At 37.5% G+C, this 19,468-nt stretch overlaps 1 protein-coding gene and 1 pseudogene across 1 annotated transcript; both read right to left on the reverse strand.

The window, feature by feature from the left end:
- Positions 1-888: 888 nt before the first annotated feature.
- LOC133309427 (stachyose synthase-like) lies at positions 889-3,755 on the reverse strand (annotated as a pseudogene).
- Positions 3,756-12,682: 8,927 nt separating this feature from the next.
- On the reverse strand, positions 12,683-19,139 carry LOC133309457 (proline-rich receptor-like protein kinase PERK3). Its single transcript, XM_061510237.1, has 8 exons — positions 18,818-19,139; positions 17,772-18,143; positions 17,178-17,549; positions 15,813-16,022; positions 14,193-14,567; positions 13,670-13,913; positions 13,443-13,590; positions 12,683-13,326 (listed from the first exon to the last, which is right to left on the reverse strand). Exons 1-8 carry the CDS (start codon positions 18,825-18,827, stop codon positions 12,949-12,951), a joined length of 2,109 nt encoding a protein of 702 aa, XP_061366221.1. The 5' UTR covers positions 18,828-19,139; the 3' UTR covers positions 12,683-12,948.
- Between the last annotated feature and the right edge of the window lie 329 nt (positions 19,140-19,468).

Genomic DNA, 19,468 nt, shown 5'->3' on the forward strand with positions numbered 1-19,468 from the left:
AAATAAATCAATTTTGACAAATAATATTTTTTTTTATATTTCTATTTTCAAAGAGAAATTAAAAAAAAAATATTTTATTCCGGGAAGTTGCAGTAATGCAGTGCAGACACCCTTAGAATTAACACCGACCAAAGAAACGGATAATTTTTTGATATTTTGGTATTTCAAATTTTCAATTGGTTTCATTTTCATATATACTCTCTCTTTTTTTTGGGTCTCAACGCTTGTCGTGCATGCTAAAATACGATTGAATATTCATAGAACCATTTGGGTCACAGGTGTTGCCCAAGATAATTAACGAAGATAATGTTTCCTCAATTCTTTCCAACTTGCGTGTCACTTATATCTGAGATTTCAGCGTAACACGTACAACTTATCAACACAAGTACACAACAATTGGCAATTAAAGATGCAACTGTCTTTTTCCGGGTTACTTGTCTTGAATATTCGGTACACTGGACTCAATTATTATTATTAAATAGGGCTATCAATGGAAATAATGGCGATATGAAACCATAGTTTTAACTTAATTAATTGTTAGTGCAAAAAATTTGACTAGAGTCCCGTTATTAACTGATCTGCAAATATTAGTAACATTGCCATTAAGCTTGGTGAATCTTATAGTCCATCAACAAAGATGCATCAGAAAACATTTTTTGATACCAAAGAGAACAATATGATTTTCTAGTTTACGGGAGGAAACTACGCTATAAATTGCTCCTTTATGTAAGCCACAAATGTACGTTTTATTGATGTAAAATGCAAAGAGATGCAATAGCAATTTACAAAAAAAAATAAAAATGAGATGCAATAGTAAAAGGAAACAGTTTCTTTAAAAACAAAAACAAATCACGCAATATACAAGATAACCATGAGAAAAGAAAACATCTAGAAGAAAATGGCCACATCAGAAACTCCACCAGCCTCTTCGATCCAAGGAAGGTTGAGAGTCAGTTTTCCATCACGCAACCACTTAAAATGGACTTCAGAACCATTCAACTCTAACATCTTAGGAGATTCACTTGAATAAGCAAGGAAATTCCCGGCACCTTTAACCTTAAGCTTAGCACCAGTATCATCATATTCCAAATCTTGAATTGTGCCTCCACTGTTGAACATGCTTGTTAGCCCAATTGGTGCAAATTTGATGCTGCCATTGAACTTAGTGACCGGCATAAAGCTGTAGAGCTCGAAGTTGACAGATTGGAGGGTAAATTGTATTGGTTCAGACTTGGGGGTCATCAAATGAAGTTCCCCAGCCTGATTGAGATACACAATGTACTCCTCTGCCTCACCCATATGGGTTGCTTCGTTCTTCTTGTCCCACTCAACCTCAGTCACATGCACTGCACCAGAAACTGACTTCTTGTTGCATTCAGGGAAACCCCTGATCTTCTTTTTCTTTGGATCCCAACCTGCCCCTTGACAGTTGAAAGCACCAATAACTCCTCCATACTGTTGAATGCAGAAATTTATTGTTAGATGACAACATATAGTAGTAATCAACTGAAATGTATGTCAATGAGATATATACCTTATTGAAGTTCCAAATTTTGAGAACAGTTTTTGGTCAAAAAGAGGGTTCTTGAAAAGAACATCCCTTGTAGGAAGGGGAAAATGGATGCACTTGGGTACGGTACCATCAGGGAACACAAGCTTCTTAATCAGATCGAAGTCATGAGAGCCTACATTGTCGCTCAAATAGATTGGACCACCACAAATAGCCCTAGAAACTGCATGAAATTGGGCACACACATGGTCCGATTGGAACATGTCCCAATCGGGCTGAATCATCTGCCCCATCCACAAGCTGTTGTAGGAACAGTGAATCATGTGTACCCCTTGTAACCAGAACACCCCCATTGGGTCATTGGAATCTTGGATCCAAAAGTCATCCCCTGTAACAAATTTCATTGGTTAAATACAGGTTTTTTTTTTTTTTTTTGGCTTGCATATGTATGAATAAAGCAACGAAATTCATTTAGCAAATGGTATCCTTTGTCTGTATACTGCTTAGTGCTTACCAACTCTTCCCATGGCAACTTGCTTCGTTCCGAGGAAGAAAAAGTCATTGCACTGCTGCATGCTAGCGATGATTCCACTCCCATTAAAATTCTTAACAATGGACTTTGTCAACCCATCATAGTAAGCCTTGGCAAGCTCGACTCTGCCTCCATATTCATCGCACACATATTCAAGAGTCTGCAATAGAAAAAAAAAGAGTGCACCAATGTTAATAAGTACTTATAGTTGAATCAGACACTAAAGCTAGAGTATGTAAAAAGGAAAAGTATACTAACATGAATAACGTCCACTTTGACTCCTGTAACACCAGATTTAGCAAGATGAGAGTGCATGGAATCATACAAGTCATTAGCTTGATCAGGATGAACAAGCCCGATTGAACCTTTCACGATGTTTACCACAGCTAGATCGTGCATTGTCCCATCAAGGCCTGGGGAGAGTTTGCAGGGAACTATTTTGGAATTCAGGTGGGTTGCTCCTGGCCTCACACCACCCCATGCACCACAGAGTGCATGCCATACATAAATGTCATCCAAACCTTTGAATTCAGTCCTCAAGTCCCTTGTGAAAGCCTTCATCCCATAATCCAATTCTTTACCGGAAGAACTTCCACATTCTCCTTTTTTAGCGTTGTGTTGCTCTCCTCCAAATAGATCATTGATTTCTCCTTTGATCTCCTTAATCTTGGACTTAATCTCGGTCACATCAGAACTCCCAGATTTAATGGCAGCATCACGTTTTCTCTCCAAACACTCAACCGCCGTTCCCCTTGCTATTAATTCCTCGATCTTCTTTGGGTCAAAAGAAGGAGCATCAGGACCCAAGAGGAGGCCAGCTTGGTAATTTTTGAACTTATCACCTTCGACGAGCCTGTGAAGCCTTGCATTCATTTGTTCACCACCCGACACAAGATTTTTAGCGTCTTCCGTTGTGTCTTCACCATCAAAACTAATGCTTTGCCACCCATCATCAATGATGACAAACCTCGGAACCACCCCACCATCAGAAAAACCCTTCAATCCATACCAAACCCCAACAGGGTCTACAGTTAAATAAAAGGAATTCCAGGTGCACCAGCCAAATTTATCAACCAGGTTTGGTTGCGTTTTCTCTTCCAATAGTCGGAAGGAATTGAGATGAACCCTGAGAGCACCGTAGGCCTCTTTCATCAAACTGAAGGGGTTGTCTGACATATGAATATAAGCAATCGCATCAAACTTTGATGCTTTGACATGAGTGGAACCACTCTCGGCACAAATCATGACATGGTCATCATCAGAGCCAGCTTGGAGAGCAGACCTAAATCTACCCTCAATAATAGGGATAACTATTACGTAGGATTTTATCTGAGGCATGTCAATAAGAACCCACTGGGTTTCCTTTTGTAAATCCGAACCCGAGTTTCCCACCCACTGTGTTGACCACCATGTTTTGAATCTAAAAATACTAAGAAAATCTTTACCACTGAAACTACCCAAAGAGTTAATCAATCTATCAGAAGACTCATTTTGGGAGAATCCAAGGAATCCACCTTTATGAGAAAGTGCAAGAGTCCTCTCAAGGAGGGAAGGTGGGGCATCAGAACCTGATTGATACACATTGGAAAAAGGATTGAAGGAGACATTTTCAGGGACTTCAGAAAACAATGACACGCCTTGGACGGTAAGTTTTCCGTCGGATAATTCAAAAACAGGAGCCATGGAATTCAGGTTGCTATTAACAGGAGCCATGGAAAATGGGGGGAAAAAAACAGAGAACAGGGGAAAGGAACAGAAAGCAGAAAACAGAGAACAGAGGAGGAGAAAGGCTGAAGTGATAGAAACCTTGTTTTGAGAAGTGAAGAAAGCTTTGGTCTTTAGAGGGATATATATATATATATAGCAGCTGAAATGTTAGCTATGAAGAACACAAATAGTGCAAATAGCAAGTTGATGAATGGCGAGGATCAGATAACAAAAATGTTAAGGGTCGTTTCATTCGCTCAGTGTCAGTTAGACAGTTACGAAGTTTAATGGTCTTTTTTAAGTCTGATGTGACGGGCACGTGGTTACTGTAATAAAGTTGTTTTGAAGTTGTTCGATTAGTTTTTTTACTGTTAACTTAATGGTGGAGTCATTTGAGTTTATTAGCATAATGTGTCTCTTAAGTTCACTTGTTTTTCATTTTCTTACTTTATAAGTGGTTTATTTGTGTTCCGAAATAATACATGAAAATTGAAAAACATTCCCTCTTCCAATATTATTGTGTGTTTCATATTTTCAACATCCTAAGAAATATGTAACATTCAAAAGCCATATTTATGAGGAAAAATACATAAGCTAAAACTGCAAATGCTGAGTCAACAAAATTCAAATGAAAACAAAAAGAAAGATGATGCCGGGTATCTGAGTGTCGTGGTCGGCCATGGTCGTTTTCAATGCCTTTCTGAACTTTTTCTCTCTTTTTTCCTAGTATTCATTTTTTGACTCTTTCCTTTATTTATTTATTGTCTCTTTTGATGGTAAAACCCAAATTTAACCACTTTAATTGAGAAGAAATAAAATCAAACATTTTCTTAAAATTTGTGATGGTGTGGTATTTTTTTATGAGAATATATTTTTTTAATGTGAATTTTTTATGATTTTACTTTATAATTTTTTTAAATATTTAATTAAATAGAGAGATAAGTATAAATTTTGTATTGTTTAACCAATATATAAAGCTTTAATATGTTTACCAAAAAAAAAAGCTTTAATATGAAATATTCATTCTTAATTTTTATTCATAATTATATGGAATGTCGGTTTTTTCCCATAGATGACGGTCATTATTTCATGGCCATCTATAATTTCGTATCACTAGTCTATATGCAGCTAGAGGAAGAATGAAGAAGAACAATGGTATTAATCTAGCTGATATGATTTTGGGGTGGCAAAATCCTGAAGAAGGGTGGGTAAAGGCCAATACAGATGGGGCATATTCTTATATCAGAAAATCTGCTAGTTGTGGGGGCCTTGTTAGAGACCACAATGGTAGTTTTCTTGATTGTTTCAAACAAAATCTTGGTTGTAGTAATCCTTTGGATGCAGAGTTATAGGGAGTATTGAAGGGTTTGGAATTTGTTTGGAGTTCAGGTTTCATAAGGATTATAGTAGAGTGTGATTCCATGAATGCTATTTCTCTCATTTACAACAATGATTCTAATTCTAGAAGTCCTCATGTTATAGACCGGATTCGTAAGTGGATGGCACAAGATTGGATTGTGCATTGCAATTATATCAGCAGGAAAACAACTCATGTGCTCAATGGATTGCTTCCTACACAAATGATGGAGATAAGAATTTTATTAAATTCTCTAGGCCTCCTCCTTCTCTTAAGGAGCTCCTGTTAAGGGATGTCTCCAAGTCTGTTTCTTTGTCTCTGATTGCTTAGGGTGTGCATGACAACCATTCTATTTCCTAGCACTGTTTCTGAAAAGAAACGATTCTTTTCTATTTCTGTTGCTTGGAACAGTTTCTGAGAAAAAAAAATATGTTTGATAACATATTCAATCTTTATTCCGAGAATGAGAATTACGTTTGATAACACAACAAATAATATAGTAAAAAATAATTCCTATTAAACATAAACAAATTTTGGATCATCACTTTTCTTTCCATATGGTGTGGTTGTGGTGGCGGTGGCGGCGGAGGGTGGCATGGTGGTGGTGGCGGCGACGACGGTGGTGGCGACGACGACGGTGGTGGCAGTGACATGGTGATGATAGTGGTGCTGGTTGTGATGACAGTGGTTGCGGCGATGGCGGTGGTAGTGGTGGGGATGGTGGTGGTGGAAGTGACGGCAGTGGCTGCGACAATGGTGGTTGGTGGCATTGGTGGCGGCGATAATGGTAGCTGTGGCATGGTGGTGGTGGTTGTGATGGTATCATGTTGATGGTGGTGGTGGTGGCAGTGGCTGCGACGATGGAGGTGGTGGTAGGGGACAATGGTGGTGGTAGTGATGGTGGCAGTGGTGGTAGTGGCGGGGTGGTGGTGGTTGGTTGTGGCGGCGACGGCGGCGTCGGTTGTGGCTGCAACAATAATAGTCGTGGTTGGTGACAGTGGTGGTGATGGTAGCGGTGGCGTTGTGGTGGTGGTAGTGGTGGTGGAGGTGACAACAGTGGCTGCGACAGTGGTAATTGGTGACATTGGTGGCGGCGACAATGGTAGCGGTGGCATGGTGATGGTGGTTGTGATTGCATCATGGAGATGGTGGTGGTGGTTGGTGGCGGCGGCAGTGTCGATGGTGGCTGCAACAATGACAGTGGTGGTGATGGTAGCGGTGGCGTTATGATGGTTGTAGTGGTGGTGGCGGTGACAACAGTGGCTGCGATAATGGTAGCGGTGGCATGGTGGTGGTAGTAGTGATGGCATCATGGAGATGGTGGTGGTGGCAGTGGCTGCGGCGATGGCGGTGGTGGTAGGTGACAGTGGTGGTGGTGGTTGGTGGCGGCAGCGACAGCGACAACGGTGTCGATGGTGGCTGCAATAATGATAGTGGTGGTTGGTGATGGTAGCGGTGGTGGTAGTGATGGCGATGGAGGTGGTTGCAGTGGCATGGTGATGGCGGTGGCAGCAGTGGTTGCGATGATGGTGGTGGTGGTGGTGATGATGATTGCATGGTGGTAGTGATGGGTGAAGATGGTGGTGATGGTGGCGGTGGCATCGTGGTGGTGGGGGTAGGGGTGGTCACGACAGCACTAGTGGTACGACGGCGACGGCGATGATGGTGGCAGTGGTCGTGTTGGGATGGTGGTGGTGGTGGTGGTGGTGATCGTAAAGATGGAAAGTGATTAAGAGATATAAGTGTTTCTCATTTTGTGCCCGGGAACAAAAAAAACAGAAACTTTCTAATTCTTTTTTCTGTTCCCTAGCACAAAAATTAATCTGATTCATCCCAGGAACAAAAAAATAAACCGATTTTACCAAACGAGTTTTCTATCAATTTTTGTTCCCGAGAACAGAAATTAAAAAAAAAATCCGGGAAAGTTGTCATGCGCACCCTTAGTCTTTGATTTTTTGGGGTGTGCCCCTCTTTATTCACAAAAAAAAAATGATTTTACTTCTACTGTTGTGATCACACTACTAAACAGCACAAAAGAGAAATTAAGAGCCCCGCTGATTTTCCTGACTACATATTGGGTTATATGGAGTTAAGAAGAAATAAATTGAAATGTGACGTGGCCAATACACGCTAAAAAATAGGTAGTTAGTTGCAGTTACTTCTTTTAAATAAAATATTGTAACTTTCCTTTAGGATTTCTTGGAATTGATTATTTAAATGTTGTGTTGTAACCATGAATAAAGACAGCCGTTGAATATCAAAATCTTTTCTAAATCTCTTTCTCGTTGTTGTGAATCTGAACCCTTACATCGAATAAGTAGCCTTCTGAGAAGGGTTTGGAGCGCCCCACATCTCTCATATTCATAGAGAGAGGGAAATTGAGTTGCTGGCTGGCTTGAAAACAACAATGTAGGTCAGAATTGGGATGTCCAAATTTATGATGAACCTCCTCAAGGTTGTAGAAATCTGTTGGTTAGAGACTGTACGGGTGTTTCGTTACCAGATTAATTCGTAGCTAGTTGTTTTTATTTCCTTTATATCCAAAAAAGAGTAGAGACAAAGGTAAAACTTTAACATCTACCAAACATTGATGACATAAGCGGTAAGGAGCTTGTGTTCCTTAATCAGAGGTATCGAGTTGCAGTCATGGGAATGAAAAAAATGGTCTTAGGAGAGTCGCTTTTGTAGAGAAAGAAGAGGGTAAAACCACTGGTAAAAAATTTGAGTATCAAACTAAGATGGATTTTGAGTTATGTTTTTTTTCAAAGAACTTTTTGAGATGGATTTTGAATCAATCTATTATGTTTTTTTTCAAAGAGCTTTTTTGTGGGAGCAAGAGAAGAGGACAGTCAACTCATGCAAGATTGTGAAACTCTTTTTGTGTTTTTGAACTTATGTTTTATATAGTTATGTGAATTATATTTTTTAAATATGAAATTGTTTATTGAATTTTGAGTAGTTACTTTTGTGATTATATATATATATATATATATATGGGGTAGGATCCTTTGATACCTATCAATAATATCACATGCTTACAAATCAGAGTTGTTGATCTTTTTTGATCTAATGGACTATCAGATGAAGTGTCAAACTTTAAATTTATATATTATTTTTATGATTTACGTTTCTACCATTCCTTACGTTTCTACCATCCCTTACTGTAACATCTCGCGTAATTAGGAGAAATATATAATTGCGATGAGGAACGTGGAAGCACATATTAAATTCAAAAAATATATATTCATGCATGCCTAGCTTTCGAAATTATATAGTTATTTCCTTAGGATGGAATTAAATTAATTTGGTGAATTATTTGAATAATAATCATAGTGAGTATTTGTCTCAGGCATTTGAAACTCTTAGTAATAATATAGTAATAAATTGATAGTAAAATATAAGATGTCTAATAATATTTAAAAGACAAGGGAACTTAATAAGTTTTGGGCTGATTCATAAAGTAGCAAAACCATTGGACTTAGATATTTTGAACCCAAATTCTTGGGTTGGCCGAAGCCCTTAGGGCCTTAGGAAGAGTTTTAGTTCAGCCCAAAGCTTTTCCTACATCTTCCCTAAACCCCACTTAGCCTTAGAGAATCATGACCCTTTCCCCATTGACCAAAATGTACCACATGGCAAAACCTCACCCATCCTTACCCTCTCTATACATGTGCACCTAGGAGAGACAAAAAAGAGCAGAAAATTCTGATGCCTTGTTGAACCTATTCAGCCTTACTACATGCAGCCAATAATGGAATAGGAGGTCAATTTGCATGTCATTTAAATGGGCAGAAATGCCACTTACATGTCACCTTATTGGACGCATGGATTAGAGAGTGTGAGGTCAAGAGAATTCTGACCTTTGAAGTTTTTAAATCAGCCCTAAAACCTCTTCCTTGTGCGTTATTTCATGTACTAAGGGTGAAGAAAAATCTGATTCCATATCTTAAAATCCACTTCAACTATTGCATGTGTACCATGTGGCAAACACAATCTTCCATCACCCTTGCATGTGCCTTGAGTGTGTAGAAAGCAATCTGATTTCTTGTCCTAACACTTAAGTCCTTTAGCTTTAATCAGTCATGCAGCCAATGCAAACAAAGAGAAAGCTGTATGGTGTTAATATGATTCAACATTCCAACCATTTCCTCTTCATCTCTTGTGTGTACCCTAGGAAAAAGAAAGCTAACCCTTTTACTCAAAATAAAAACCCATACACCACCCTCACATCCTTAAGGCCGTAGACATTTAGCAAGGAGATCAAACCAGAATTTGTATCCCTTTTTTCCTCCCTAAACCGTGAGTGGAAATATAGCAAAGAAACACAAAAGTCTTGTATTATCATTCTCCCTTCCTTGACCGTAAAGAACAGTGAGAAACATACCAAGAGAAACCACCAAACTGCATCTTGTTCTCACCTACTCATTCATTTTAAGAACCGTGGAACCTCTTGGGGAATTACCAAGTCTCAAACACAAGTTCCCTCATCTATTCCCTTGGTTGTGCGTCCTTATTCCAAAAGGTAATGTGTGCCTCTGTTTCGCTGCTCATTCTTTTGGTTGAAGGAGACGTTCATTGTAGGTAAATAATAACATAAGCTAATTTTTCCTCTCCTCCTTCTTGCGTGCGCGGTCACTATTTAGAAGTGTGAAGCTTGCTGTTTCGTGGAGCTTGGAAGGCAGTGGTGTTATTCCTTATTCCATTTGGTTTTCTTATGCTTGCAAGAGGTAGGCACAAAACCCCTTCTTCCTTTCTCTATTCAAAAAGTAAGGCATGCTTAGGAAGTGGTACTCTTAGCTATTTTATATTTTAGATTCTGCCATGTATGTCATTGGATCATAGTGAAAGCATAATAAAAAAAAATAAACTTGGTAATGATCTTAAAAATTAAATGGTGGGCTGTTTGGTGATAGTTTGGTGTTCCCCTAAACTTTTAGGTAGAAAAATAAATTGGACAGCATGCTTAGGTCCTTTGTAGCGCACCATACATGGATTAGTGGAGTTTTGAAATAAGTTATTCAAGATAGTTGGTCTTGATAAAACCAATTCTGACTTGGTAAATTTTATTGTGAACTAAGTCTTATTTAAATTAAAATACAGTATGAGTTTAGGTCCCCCTTCACACACCCTTGTCTTGTTAAACTAAATTTCGAACAAATGTCTTGAGTCTTTATATACTTGGAACCAATTCTGTTTTGAGCCTAGATGTGTACTAAGTTCCATTTAAATTATGTAGACAACATGCTTTATAGGCTCTACCTTGCGCACTTTCTTTTTTAGTAAAGAAGTAGAAATCATATGAATTATAGCTTGAGCGAATTGTGTATAAAAACCCGATTCTGCCGTGGTTGGGAACATTAGAAATCTTCGCTGTTTAACGTTGGTAAAACTTAAACTAAAATCAGAATATTTTTGGGAAAATAGCCATGGTGGCCGAACGGGTACATGAACCCTTAAGCTTGGAAAGTCATTGGTAATTTACATGAATAGCTAGAATGTTTTTCTGATTGGATTGCACTTGAATATATATATAGGTGCGCATACTTTGTGAGACTTTGGATCAGTTTAGCTGCTGCCTGGTAATTAAATTGATGATGTGTGAGGTAAGTGTTTGGTGGTATTACCTGATGTGACTATTAGCTAGCGTATAGAATTGTGAATTGTTGCTCACATGTGTCTTGGATTAATGTGATGTTATATGCTACATGTATGCTGCCTATGAATGTGACAAGATGGAAAATCATGAATGAGAAGTAATTGTTATGTGGCAGCTTGGTACGGAAAGTACATGAAAGATATGCTATTATGATGATGATCTAGTCATGCATATACACCTCATAATCCATTTGTTTCTTGTTTGTGTGTGAAGCATATCATGGCATACATGCACGAATTTCATGTTGTTCATGGATCAGAATATTTATATAAGTATGCATACGATTGAGCACGCATCATATAAGCATCCCTTCGGTACCAGGGTATGGTACCAGGGTATGGGACACTTGGCTTCCGTCCGCATAGGCCACAGTTGGAATTCACCTTTGAGGGAGCCATTATGGAATATCCACTGTGTATGTACGCGCACGACGGTGCTATGAGCGTAATGATGGCGTTATATACGCACTAATGATATGTTAGTACGCGCACGAAGGTGCTATGAGCGTAATGATGGCGTTATATACGCAATATGATATGTTAACGGAAAATGAAATGTTGATGTGACTGTTTATAATTTTGTGCCTAGTTTAATATTGTTGAATTATTGGTTTTGCTATCACACTACTGGAATTTTTCTCACCCCTTTGGGGCTGCTATTTTTACAAAATGGCAGGAGAACGGAAGAGCATAGGAAGACATGATTATATGGATATCTGCTGTTATGTGCTGCTGTTTGGACAATTGATGTGGCTGTTTATTTGATGGATGACTGTATTAATTTGAGTAGTTTGGATTACTGTTGGATTATGATTTTATTGCTGTGTTAAGACTTTTATGATCAGCAAGTATTTTGGCAACAAATTCTAGAAACGTTTTGCGAAAATAATTTCCGATGTTTTACTAAGTGCGGATTTTTAAACAGTTTCGCGAGCACTTTGCGAGTTATGTTTCGAGGGGCAAACGAACTCCGAATTACTATTATTTTATATGCACGTGAAGCTCCAGACGTGCTCTTTTTAGATTATATGGAATATTTTTTTTGAATCGTTGAATTTGATTTGATACAAATTTTACAAGACAACAACGTATGCTAGAAAAATTAATATTTTCATAAGTTAAGAAATTTTGAAAGTACACTCTGATCTTTGGAAGGAAACTGATTTCAATTACAAGTTTTAATTAGCAACATCAAAATGATTTTTCAGTATTTAAAATATGACGAACGAACTCTAATTCCGCTTAGCAAACAACTCTCTTGGATGCATACAAGGGAGGGTGTTACACTTACGTTTCCATGTAGAAACTAGACTTTGATAAATTGGATTAGTGGCATTTGGGTCATTTTTCCTCACCTTTGCGGGGAACAAAATTTTGGTGCATGAGATGTACCCAACTCGATACATTTTTTTCCAAAATTGATGAAATTTTTTCCAAATATGAAAAAAAAAATATCGAGTTATTTCCCTTTATGGTGGACTACCTTCGAGTCACTCTGTTGCGGTTTCGCGTGCTGGCTTCACGAATAGCTAGCTTTCACCGTATATAGCACGGATTTAATTTCTAAAAATTTATAACTAACTAATTTAAAAGAAATAAATATTTTTTATCAACTGAAAAGGAAAAATTATGACAACGTCAATTTTATCAATAAAACTGTAATGGTTTTGGGTGATTCTTTTTAAGTAATAAAATTTGCAATAGACTAACGAGCTTATCAGAACCTATCACCCTTTTTTTTCACTCATTTGGAATAAACTTTTTTTATGTATTTCGTTTCTAATTTTATTGTGTTCCATGACCATTTTTTAAATCAAACAAGAAACAAGTATTATTGCACTGCACTGTCCTTCACTTTTCAGCAAACCAAAAAGCACCCAAAGATAAATAAAACTCATGATGACCGATGTCATTCAATCGACTAGTAAGCCATTTGGCTAATTTTGTTCTATTTACATATGGTATATCACCCAACTCATCTTTAACTAACTAATCTGCTAACTAAACTAACTATTACTTATCACAACCAAATCATCCTCCCAATCACCACAACTAACAAACAAAAAGCTTCAATCAATTTGGAAAATTCCACGGCTCATGGTTCAACCTTGAGCTGTAGGATTGAAAGTGCTCAAAATGATGAGGTTAAAAACTTTTGTTTCATGTATGGCTTGAGTTTTCTCGTATTTATCGTCCTTCATGAAGATCTTCAGAGTAAATCACCGTCCTAGAAATGTTGTCATTGTCAAAGCCACTTAGACCGGAGTAATGACCTGAAGAGAACATCGAAGATGTTCCATCAAACTCAAAAGTGCTAGAGGACTGTCTCAGGTTGGCCCGTGTATTGGATGAGGCTAACACAGAATCTTGATATTCTGTGATGCGCTGCACCATCTTAAGTGATTGTACTACTTCGCCCATTGTGGGTCGTTGGCTTGCTTCAGGAGCAACACAGGCTGCAGCAATTGTGCAAACTCGTACAAAATCTTCCTTTGGATACTTTCCCCCAAGTCTTGGATCAGCAATCTCGTCCAACCGGTCCTTATCTCTAAGGATTGGCCTAGCCTGAAAGGAATAATAAACTTACTGTCCACCCAATGTAAAAAATAGAGAATGGGAAGATAAATTGAACTTCATGAACTTGAAAAGAATAACGTTGGCTGGCAAGGTATGGAACTAACCCAAGTAGCAAGGTTCTCTTGTCCAGTTGATTGTGACATATCCACAGGTTTCCTTCCAGTAAGCAGTTCCAGCAAGACAACCCCATAGCTATAAACATCACTTTTAACAAGTAGGTGTCCAGTCATGGCATACTCAGGAGCTACATACCTACATAAAAGTTTCATGTCATTTTAAATCTATATTTTATGGAAATAACAAGTCTAAGAAAGAATGCACCAAGACTAACCCAAATGTGCCCATGACACGAGTAGACAAATAATTACAATTGCCTTCAGGTGCCTGCTTAGCAAGTCCAAAATCTGCAACCTTAGCATGAAAGTTGTTCTCAAGCAATATGTTGGATGCCTTGAAGTCTCTATGTATTACACAGGGCTGTGAGTCTTCATGCAGGTATGAAAGTCCTCTTGCTGCATCAAGTGCAATCTTCATTCTGGTGTCCCAATCCAAAGGACAATTTATTCCCAAGGGACCTGGGATAGGTAAAGGCTAACTTCAATACAGGCATAAAACACGTTTTGAAAAAACTATACAAAGTACAATAATAGAACGAAAAAAGAATATGTAAAGTTCAAAATTAAAGTTGAACCCATGATTTGAAAAATTACATTACCATGAAGCCAGGCCACCAAACTTCAATACAGGCATAAAACACTTTTTGAAAAACTATAAAAAGTACAATAATAGAACGGAAAAAGAATATGTAAAGTTCAAAATTAAAGTTGAACCCATGATTTGAAAAATTACATTACCATGAAGCCAGGCTTCCAAACTTCCATTAGGGACAAGTTCATAGCAAAGTAGATTTTGTGATGAGTCACGATTACTATAGTATCCCACTAGTTTCACAAGGTTACGATGGTGCAACCTACTAAGCATCTCAACCTCAACCAAAAACTCTTTGTCACCCTGTTGCCCTCCATTTGTAAGCCTTTTAATTGCTACAGAAGTACCATCATTTAAGACACCTTTAAAAACCCTACCAAACCCTCCTTCTCCAAGTATGCTTGCAGGTTCAAAATTGTTTGTCGCTTCTTTAAGTTCTTCATAAGCAATAAATCGTGTACTGGTGGTTGGGTGGGGAAGAGAACCTACAGCTGAAACTACACTTTCTGTCCTAGGCTTTTCTGCAAGAATTAGAGAAAAAATTAGTAGCAGAGACTAGAATACAATATAAAATCACACAAGATAATGGAAATGTATTTTAAAATAAAATGAAAAACAGCACCACATCTAAAACCACTACTACTACTAATATCAATGCTACAGATAGGAGCATCATTAGTTTCTATTTATTTCATCAACATCTGGCACGTCATTTCTTCATAAATATAACACATGTTGAATCTCACATGCATATGATCTTACATTCTACCTCTTATTGTTTAAAAAGTAAATTGATGCTTGCATGAAAGCCTAAGCAGAATTAAGTTTCTTAACAGAGTTTAAAAAAATTAAAAATGAAAATAAAACTATTTTGCTTCAAACAGAATTATAACTGGCAACCTTCAATTTTTCAACAAAAACGAGTTATTATAATTTCAATTTTCTATTCCTGATTCAGAATGATAAAATTGTATACTAATAAACATCCACATTCAACTCTCATGATCCCAATTCACAATACACTCATAATCATCCATATTCAACTCCAAAAAACGGTCCTCAAGACCCTTCTTGATCACTTGTCCCAAACAATTACAGCCCTGATTTTTCAAGAAGCAGGGGTCAACAATTTCAATTTTATATTCTTGATTCAGCAGGATAGAATTCTATACTACACAAGTTTCACGATCCCAATTCACAATACATTCATAAACATCCATATTCAACTCCAAAAAGAAAGATCTGAAGATTGATTTATTAACCCTTCTTGATCACTTGTGCCAAACAATTATACCCTTATTGATCACCTGTGCCAAACAATTATAGCTCCGATTTTTCATCAAGCAGGGAGTCAACAACTTCAATTTTATATTCCTGATTCAGCAGGATAGATTTGTATACTAAACAAGTTTCATGATCCCAATTCACAATACACTCAAACGTCCATATTCAACTCCAGAAATTTTTTCTAAAGATTAATTTAAGAACCCCACTTGATCAGTTGTGCCAAACAATTATAGCACTGCAGTGGAATTTGCTCCATCCCAGACAACTCTCTCTCTCTCTCTCTCTTCCTTTTCCTCATAACACATCACAGTTTTTCCTTTAAATGGATCAATTTGCCTCCATGTTGTTTATACTTTGTATTTACTGACACTATAATATCCAAATTATAAAAAGGTGGCACTAGGTTGTTATGGGAATCAAATATAATATATATACACAAACACACACACATAAACAGAACTACAATTAGAGAAATTTACCAGTTTCTATGGGAGGTGTTTTTGTCTTCGGTACCAACACACATAAACAGAATAAAAGCACAGATACAATAGCAATGAAGAGTGTGCCAGTAGCAATTCCAAGAATAAGAAACAAATTTGAATTCCTTCCCGTATTTGAAAAACTCGACGATGTAGCTGTAGGTGAATGATACATAGGAGCTTTCACAGGCCATGCAGCTAAAGTGGGAGCTGCATTAACATACAAAGATATGTTAATACAAATAAACGCATAGTTATTCATTTTTAACCCCTTTATCAAACCCCACAAAGGCACTTGTTTGTTATTTTTTGAATTTAATAACAGTAGAAAAGCATCTGGCTTTGTATTACTTAAACATCAAGGCCTTAAGTGTATGTAATATTAAAAATTAAAATCACATATGTAAACCCACAAATACAGACAGCTAATGTGCATAACTAATGTTATGCAAGATAGTAGATCTTTACTAATGTTATGACAGATTGTAATAACTATGACACATAGTTATTCATTTTTAACCCCTTTATCAACCCCCACAAAGGCACTTGTTTGTTGTTTTTTGAATTCAATAACAGTAGAAAAGCATCTGGCATTGTATTACTTAAAACACCAAGGCCTTAAGTGTATGTAATATTAAAAATTAAAATCACATATGAAACCCACAAATACAGAGAGAGTGAGAGACACCTAACGTGCATAACTAATTTTATGATAGATAGTACATCTTAACTAACATAGAAACCACTATTCAAATTAATATTTAACACTAACAGTCAACCAAGAAACAAAAATACTTTCATAAGCATCAGCAATATCTGCTGTTTGTTGGTAAAATACAAAATCTATGAAGAATTTAAATATACAGCTATCAGATGCCATGAGTAAAAAATAGATCCCTTCAGCCTAAGAAAACTTTATCTTCTCCTTAACACTACAGCAGGAAGCATGAAATACAAACAAATTGAGATGAATATAGACAAAGCTGTAAGGGGGCGAACCGGAGCAGTGGTAAAACTGTTCCTTCATGACTGAAAGGTCATGCGTTCGAATCCAGGAAACAGCCTCTTTGCAATTATGCAAGGGTAAGGCTGCGTACGAGGATTTCCTCCACCCCACACTCGCTAGTCGGGTTTAACGGGGAGTGATTTTTTATTTTTTATTTTTAGGCAAAGCTGTATACTAGCAATTAAGTAAAAGCTGTAACAGTAAGATTTATATACATTACAAATGTTCCAAAACTAAGTGCAAATAAACACTATACATCTACGTACAATATTCATCTCTCCATTAGTTTCAAAATCAAGCATATCAATGCATCATGATTAGTAATGACATATTTTAGAGGTAAAAAGGCCCAGACTTACCTTGAGCAGGAGGTGGAGGTTCAAACCACGTTATACTGAGAAGTTTGTATTCACCCACTAATCCAGGGTTAAGTTGAACCTTATGCATTAAAAGCGAAGATTTTATTTTAGATGCATCATTGGCAGAGAAACTGATGCCTTTATGTGGAGTAATATCCATCGATATATTTAATGTTGATAAGCTGAGTACATAAAAGTTTATCAGTTCAATCTGGTTACTTTGCAACCCAAGCTGTGTAGCTAATTCATCAAGAAAAACATTCCAATTAGGATTTTGAGATACATTCAGAAGAAGAAGATCTAGCTTTATGGGATACACACAGTGGCAACTCTTACTGTCTCGTTTCAACACCATGTCTTGTTTACAACAATCTGGCATAATAAAAATAAGCAACCATGTCATTATCAGCTGCAGGTCCCAAAGCTCACAAATATCATGAAGGACACGGCAATGTTTAATATTCAAAATTAAGCAGCTATTTACAACAGGACGTGCCAATTTTCTGTGGTGAGCTTGCTATGAAAAGAATGTTACAAAAACGTTAGAAATAAAAAGTTATGATTTATAAGGGGAAAAAAAAAGTATTGACTTACTGGAAGAATAAGGGGACAACGGTGGCTGAGCCAAAGCAGAAGGGACTGCAGCTGCAGTAGAATACATTGGAGAAATACCTTTACGGCCAGAAATTGGAGGTTTCAATTCGCCCCTCTTCTTGAATGGTATGGGTAAATGTGAACTTGCAGGGGGTTGATCAGTACTTATGAAATGACCATAGGAAGGGGGATTGGATGGTGACAGTGCCGCCATTGGTGCACCACGAGAAACATGGAGATTTGCTGGTAGTGGTAGATCACGTACAACAACAGAGTTCAAAAGTGATCTAGCTGAAGACTCAGTGATAAATACCAGGCAAGATAACATAAGCATCCCTTTCAGCAACATGCCTTGAACCTTTTTCAATATACCTGCATTATCAGTAAAAAGCCAAAACCAACTATTAAGGATGCTTGACAAAACTCTAAAATGTAAAAAAAAGTTATTACTTTTGAATAACATAGCCTGAGCTCTAAGTATTATGATTGCTTCTCAAGTGCCAATAAGCAAAGCCGTACAATAATATATTTTTTTTCAAAAAAATTTAATAAATATCAGTATTGTATTTCAAAGTCTGAACAGGTTATTACATGACCAAAAACAGAAGTTCTAATAATTGGTTTTCTTCGTATTATTCAATCGGAGCTAAAGTCGAGTGCTACTGTCTAAATTGGACAACATCGGTATACCATATTAACAAATTTTAGAAGATTAACTACAGAACAAGCTCTAAGACCATTAAGCACAAATTTAAACAGTTTATATACTCTCCCTACTGCATTTTCCTTTAATTTTTTAAAGACAGAAAATCGAAACTCCGTTGAAATGCAACAGCGCCTCTTGTTGTTTGAGCAGCATTTCCCTAGAGGAAATGACAACACTCGTGAGACTCTAAATAGTAACTCTGAATAGTAACAGCATTTCCCAACCAAAGTAACCGACCATGTGACTCAAAATAAAGCTCGGATTCCATTGTCTCACATACAAAATTAAAAAATTGAACATAAATTAAATGAAGAAGGAGCAGCCGAAAACCTATTATTACCGATTGGCATGACCGATGTCGTTGATTGCAACGAACGGTTCAGATCTAGAGGATTTAGATGAAATCAACGGCGAGAGATAGCAGAAGCTGCACTAAGAGCAAGGACCGCTAGTAACTGAAAATGAAGGTGGATCCAAACCCGGAACTTTCATCAAGGAGAAAGTTTCGGGTTGAGATAGTGAGCTCCGAGTCAAGCTCGCCATAGCTGAGTCAAATCGGAGAGCCGTGATTGCGAGTGGAGAGGGAGAACGGAGATGTCGTTGTTGCCTTGGCTGCAGCCTCAGTGAGGCATTGCCATAGAAGCGGGTTTTTTTTTCTGCTATTTATTTATTTATTATTTAATATAAAATAATTTGGGTACGAAGGGTTGGTTTTCGGCGTTTATTTTCTGTTCTGGTTTCCGTTGCGTGCGGGTGCAGAGACGTCGGCGTGCTTTAAATGCGGGACCCAACGTGCACCTTTAACGGAAAAGAACAAACTAACGGTAAGAGAGCCTCATGGGTCATGAGGGTTGAGGTATAGGGGATGATGGATAGACCTGACTTTTGTTAGTTTATTTTCGGGTGTGTTGCAGTTGCAGGGTAGGGATAATGGGTATGACTTGACAGCACAAAAGCGAAGGAAAATCGTGGAGTGGACACTGGACCCAGT

The sequence above is a fragment of the Gastrolobium bilobum genome, unplaced genomic scaffold (assembly GCF_033153095.1).
Source record: "Gastrolobium bilobum isolate Gb01-03AN ecotype WA unplaced genomic scaffold, APGP_CSIRO_Gbil_v1 utg2122, whole genome shotgun sequence".
Lineage (NCBI taxonomy): Eukaryota > Viridiplantae > Streptophyta > Magnoliopsida > Fabales > Fabaceae > Gastrolobium > Gastrolobium bilobum.

Excerpts from the sequence above, each read along its gene's own strand:
- LOC133309457 (XM_061510237.1), bottom strand. Across the intron at positions 17,550-17,771 it reads GTTGTCCCCTTATTCTTCCA|ATTGTTGTAAACAAGACATG; the intron begins GTAAGTCAATAC and ends TTATTATGCCAG. Across the intron at positions 14,568-15,812 it reads AACACCTCCCATAGAAACTG|AAAAGCCTAGGACAGAAAGT; the intron begins GTAAATTTCTCT and ends TAATTCTTGCAG.